The sequence below is a fragment of the Dasypus novemcinctus genome, chromosome 3 (assembly GCF_030445035.2).
Source record: "Dasypus novemcinctus isolate mDasNov1 chromosome 3, mDasNov1.1.hap2, whole genome shotgun sequence".
NCBI classification, from domain to species: domain Eukaryota; kingdom Metazoa; phylum Chordata; class Mammalia; order Cingulata; family Dasypodidae; genus Dasypus; species Dasypus novemcinctus.
This window is the reverse complement of record NC_080675.1, coordinates 17,498,564-17,504,563: the sequence shown is the minus strand read 5'-3', so window position 1 is coordinate 17,504,563 and position 6,000 is coordinate 17,498,564. Positions and strand designations below refer to the sequence as shown.

Sequence of the window (6,000 nt, the reverse complement as noted above, 5' to 3'; positions counted from 1 at the left end):
TATTTTCCCCCAAAAGAAAAAATCTGCAAGTAAGTATTGAACTCTTACGTAATGATTTGCAAGCAGAAGTATTTGGAGGGAAGTATACTGAAGTATTTGGGGGAGAAGTGTACTTTGAATTACTTGGAAATGCATCTAAGTAAATAAGGCATCAATGGATGGAAAGAGGGATGGATAGATAAGTAATAAAGAAACCACAGTAATAGGTTAATTGTAGAATCTAGGTGATGGGTTTTTGAGTGTTCACTGTAAAATTGTTTAAACCTTTTCATACATTTGAAGTTTTTCATAATAAAACGGGTGAAAAAGTAAGTGCAGGGCTCACCCAGAGTACAAACACATGCTCCCATACTCTCTATAAAGCTCTTGTCCCGGGTAGGCTACAGGGGAGACTTTACAGCCTCGATACGGGGCCGCGAGGGATACCAGGAGCATCCGATGGCCAGTGTGCTGGAATCCAGAGCTGTGTGTTACTTTGTGATTATTTACTTTTGCTGGACAAGGCTGCATGCAAGCCCTTCTGTCTCTGCTCCCAGTGAGAGGATGTGGGTGTAGAGGGGTGGAGGTGTGGGGGTCTGGGTCTGGGACCACTCTCTCCAGAGGTGGGATTCGGCTTAGTTTGAAGGTGCCCACGCATCCATTCGTTCACGTACCCACATTCGCTCTCGCACACCCCCTGGGTGGGTGATTCCGGAGAAGCAGTGTGGTGCTGTGTTCCCGGGTCCGGGCGAGATATGTCTGAAAGGGATCGAGCGCCCTCTCCTGATTCCGGAGGGCCCCACGCAGACCCGCCACCTCCCGACCCACCTCTTCAGAGCCCACTCCGGAGTCCGCGCGCCGCTGCTGGGAGCGCCCGAGCCCCGGGGTCTACGCACCGAGCTCCTGGCGTGTGCGGATGGAGACCAGGGCAGGGGCGGCCCCGCGCGGCCGGGAGGCGGGGGACGGGGTGGAGTCGCCGCTGCTGGCCGTCGCGCAGCTCCACCTGTTGCAGCACCGAGCTCGCCCGTCAGGGACGCCAGAGCCGGGGGCTGACCTCTGCTCCCCGCGCGGCTCAGCCGCGTAGGGCCGCGGCCCGCAGGCGCCCGGAGGGACAGTCCCCGACGGAGCGGCGCGGAGGGGGGCGCCCCGCAGGAGGTGAGACGTGAGCGAGGTCACCGCTCTCTGGCTCCCTGAAAGTCAGGGGCAGCGGGGAGGGATTCCCGGGCGGCTTGCTGGGGAGCCTTGCCACGGGTCTGCAAGGGGAAGGAAGCGCAGTGGCCTCCCCAGCGGAAGCCCTGCCCGGCCCCCTTGCCCGCGCAGAAATGCTGGAGCGCGCGGAAGCAGGCAGAGCCTGTGGAGGAGCAGGAACTTCTCCGGGGTCACGGTTTTCCGCCCCGGGGCCCCCGCAGCCCCGACCTTGGCCGCCTCTCCGGGAGCTGGCGTGGCTCGCCGCGTGCTCCCGATCCCCGCGGAGCCGGCGTGGGCGCGCGGAGGACGCCCCCGCCGAGGGCCAAGAGACCAAGGGCGCTCTGGTTGGGGCACGGGGAGGGAGGCCGCCCGGGGGTGCCCCCGACCGACTCGCTTCCCCATTCCACCCGCCCTCCCTTTCTGGCCCTCTCTCTCCAGACCGTCCGCCCGCCGGATGCCGTGCAGCGTGGGGACCCGACGCCGCTCCGCGCGGTCCCTCTGTCCGTGCTCCCTCGCCACGCCAGGTCCCACCTCTGGGCCCCGGCAGCTGTCTCGGTGACCCCCGCGGGCCACCCGGGCCGACGACGATCCGCGGGGAGGCACCCGCAAGCCAGCAGACTGCGGCCGTGCCTCTTAACAGCCGGCAGCTCGAGAAGCGACGGTCCCAGCGCCCGGGGCCCCGGCCCTTCGCCCCGGGAAGTTCAAGTTCGCTCGTTTGCGCTGAAAACGCGCCACACCTCCTCCCAAATCCGAGCCCGGCCTCCACGCGCTGAGCAGGAGCGGGACTGCGCGCCGCGTTATTCCGAGCGTCGGCGTCAAGGAGAACTTCAAGGCGGGCGGGGGCGGCGGCAAAAACACAAAAAACAGATTTGAAACCCGGAGTCGAGGCGGACGTGGGGAGCTGGCGCCGCAGAAGCCGCCGAGGCGGCGGCCCCGCAAGCCACGCGGGCTGGGGGGGCGCGCGGCCGTCATGCCCGGGCCGGGCATCGGGCGCCCGGGGGCGGGCTGAGCGCGGGGCCGAGCCCCGAGCTCCCCCGCGGCGGCCTGGGCCAGCGTCACCCGGCGCCCGTCGGCCCGGCCATGGCCGGCAGGGGCTGCGGCTGCGGCCCGGGCCACCTGAACGAGGACAACGCGCGCTTCCTGCTGCTCGCCGCGCTCATCGTGCTCTACGTGCTGGGCGGCGCCGCCGTCTTCTCGGCGCTGGAGCTGGCGCACGAGCGCCAGGCCAAGCAGCGCTGGGAGGAGCGCCTCGCCAACTTCAGCCGCCGCCACAACCTGAGCCGCGACGAGCTGCGCGGCTTCCTCCGCCACTACGAGGAGGCCGCCGGGGCGGGCATCCGCGTGGACAACGTCCGCCCGCGCTGGGACTTCACGGGCGCCTTCTACTTCGTGGGCACCGTCGTGTCCACCATCGGTAAGTGGGCGGCGGGGAGCGCACGCGGGAGGCGCCCCGCAGGGCAGGGCAGGGCTCCTCGGCCTTGCGTTCCTGCCCCTCGGCGCCCACCCCAGCTGTAGCCTCCTCAGCAGGTGCGGTGGCCCCCCTGCTGCTCTGAGTGTGATCCAAGGACTAGCGGTATCATCTGGGAGCTGTTAGAAATACACTCTCATCCCCCTTCCCTGACATCTTACTAGGCCTTTTCACCAAGTCCCCAGACGGTTGAGTGCACCTTAAGTTGGAGAAGCGCTGCTGTAGGAGATTTTCAAACTAAGGAGACAGAGTGTGAGTTCGTGGAACTTTGGGGAGACGGCTTATAGTGTGAAGAAGCTTTAATATTTATTGAGTTCTTGCTATGTGCAAGTCACCGTCCTAGGCACTGGTCAGAGGAGGGAACCCAAATAATAAAAAGTCTTTGTCTTTGACAACTCACAGATGTAATACCCAGATTGGAGGTAAGGAAGCAAAACGAAGTGTTAATGAGGGTTCAAAGGGAGGAAAAGTGTTTCCTACCAGCAGCAATCAGGAAGAAGTGAGGCTTGGGTTGAAACTTTAACAGTGGGAATGATTCGGGTTTGGGACTTAAAGGGCGCTGCACTCTGAAGGGGAATGGGAAGAGGAGGAGGGACCCCAAGCGCTGGCTCATCCAGGTGGATTGTGAAGAAAGGCTAGGAAGGCCTCCTGGCTAACAGGATGGCGTCAGGGAGAGACTTTACTGTCAGACTGAGAGGCTAGAACTTATTCTAAAAGCAATTGGGAGCCACTGAGGGTTTCTGAGCAAGAGTGTGACATAGCTATAGTCAGTTATGCCTTAATTCCCCAGCAGAAGGAAAGAGGTTAGGGAGTCTTTGCACCACACCCCTAAAGATTGTGCACCCTTGAATTTAATGGTAAGAGGATGGGGGCGGGGTTATAGAAATTCAGAGGAAAAAGAGAGCTTTTTAGCAGCTGGGGCAGAGGAGGGGCTTTGAAAGGCAAGGCAGAGAAAAAGGTAGTGGTGGCCAGGTGGCCAGAGCCCCAGGAGCAGGGAAGGGGGCTGACAGTGGGCAACAGCACAGAGCGCTTACACTGGGTGCTGGGTGCTGGGTAGTGAGGTCCCTGTGCTCTCTTGGGAAGTGAGGTGATGAGACAAGCCTCCTTGAGGCTCCCTCACGTAGTTGTGTTATGCAGACATCCTGCTGGGAGGAGCACAAAGTACAGGAGAGACCAGCCTCAGTCTGATTAGTCCAGAAAGACTTCCCAAGGTTAGTCTAGGCACCCAGGGCTTCAGCTGGCGAGAGGGAGGCCAGGCAGAGAGGCTCAAGGCCACACAGGCTACATCAGAAGTGCTTTGTACTAAACAGCCCAGCTTCCCACCCCACCCCACCCCACCCCACCAGTGGGCCACGATGACGCCACAGTAACTGGGTGTCTGGCAAGAAGAGCTCTCCATAGCACTGTCCAGGATGACCAGAGCCCAGGGCACTGAGGGGCATCAAGAAGGAACAGTACCCACCCCCACTCCCCCACAGTTTTCTCCCCTAGCCCACATTCTCTGCTGCACTTTCTTGGTGGTTTCCCTTAAGACCCTCATCTTGTCACCTCCTGTGTCTCAGAAGACAGTTCCAAAATTTCTGTCTAGGAGGGCCCTGGGATGAGCAAACTGATTGGGAGGCGTCGCTATGACACTTACCTTGAATCTGCTGTGTTTGTATGGCAAGTCTGGGGGTTTTATTTAGATCAGATTTTGGAGGGATGGCTTTGGTGGGATGTTGGGGGCTAGATCCTCCCCCCATCCTCCCCCATTCCTCCCCCCAGCTACCTCTTGACACTCGCCATAGACATGGAGCTTGGAAGGAGTCGGGCCTGTGTATAGACTGGTGAATGCTGATGTAGTAGGAACTGAGACCGTTCCGGACAGGTGGCCACGCAGGGACACAGGCTTTTAAGATGCAAATAGAATGATGTAGCGTGGCAGAGCAGAACGAAACCTGGGCTGAGTCTGGAGCTGGAGAGGTTGGTCCTGCCTGCACTAGGACAAGTTTCTTTGTTTTTTGCCCCATGTATCTCCAAAGTGTCCCACCTGGTATATGGGAGATCAGGGCTGGTTAGTAGATATGAGCCCTCTCTCTTTCCCACACCCTCCCAGGCTGTCTCTACTGCAGTGTTGCCATGAGGGACACGTGAACGAATACCCTGCGGCAGGGTTGACATGAGGGGCACAAGAACTAATGTAAGCAAGCGCCCTTTGAAAAGTACCAAGCACTGTAGAAATGCAGGGGTTTTTTACCTTCTCATTTTTAACATCGTTTACTATTTTTCTGATTGTAAAAGTTTTAAGGACAGTACTCTACACCCTTTATTAGACATACTGTGTTCTGGGTACTGTGCTAAGTGCCACGTCATGTTCACACTTAAAAAAAAGATTTATTTATTTACTTTATTTTTCTGTGTTTATCTCCTCTCCCCTAGAAGCGTCTCTCATCTGTCTGCTCATTATTTGCTCACCTTCTCCAGGGGGCACCGGGAACCAAACCCGGGACCTGCCACATGAGAGGGGAATGCCCAACGGCCTGAGCCACATCCACTCCCCACAGACTGTGGCGTCCACTGGCATAGTGGCATCTGCTTGTGGCAGAAGCAGCATCTGCTCGTCTCCTTGAGGAGGCACTGGGCCCTGAACCTGGGACCTCCCATGTGGTAGGCAGGCGCCCAGCTGCTTGAGCCACATCCACTTCCCCACATCCACACTTCATTTCTTCACCACCCCAACTCCATCAGTCGGGTGTTTTTATCCACATTTTGTAATTGGGGAAGCTAAAACTTTATCTTCTTGGTGAAATAAAGTATATAAAAGAAAAAAACTTAAACCACCTTTATTATCACCCAGGTAAGCCACTGTTAACATTTCAGTCCATTTCCTTCTAGCTTTTTGTTTTTTCTCTGCATACACAAGCATACTATGTATATTTTTAAAAATTGGATTATTACTCTATAAACCATTTATATCTTACATTTTTCCTTAACTCTGCATGGTAAAATAGCAGACAACAAGAAGACATACAGTAAAATAATAAAGATGTAAATAAAACTTCAGAACCAGGGAAAAGAAGGGCAGAAATATGGAGAGCAAATGGATCTCTGGAGTTGCTTGAGAGGAGCTTTAGCTTAGTGTGGGTTCCCTCAGAAGCAGACGCTGAGCCAGGAATTTGAGGGCAAGTAGTTTATGAGGAGGTACAAGGGATACAGGTAAGAGAAGGAGGAAGTCAATGCAGGGTACTTTATTACGGCAGCAACCGTAGTGGGCACCTGGCATTTAATCCCATGTGGAAGCCTGGAAACAAGGCAAGACACATGTTCCAGAGTTAGCTCAGGCAAGAGAGGCGGGGGGCAGGCATTCCTTGGAGATATTGCAGGTT

At 57.0% G+C, this 6,000-nt stretch overlaps 1 protein-coding gene across 1 annotated transcript in view; it reads left to right on the top strand.

Moving 5' to 3' along the window:
- Nucleotides 1-2,149: 2,149 nt before the first annotated feature.
- Nucleotides 2,150-6,000, top strand: part of KCNK13 (potassium two pore domain channel subfamily K member 13) — a 117,855-nt gene continuing 114,004 nt past the window's right edge. Inside the window, exon 1 of the mRNA XM_004476058.3 lies at nucleotides 2,150-2,581. Coding sequence (XP_004476115.2) covers nucleotides 2,248-2,581 — 334 coding nt within the window. The 5' untranslated portion in view covers nucleotides 2,150-2,247. The remainder of the gene's footprint in view (nucleotides 2,582-6,000) is intronic.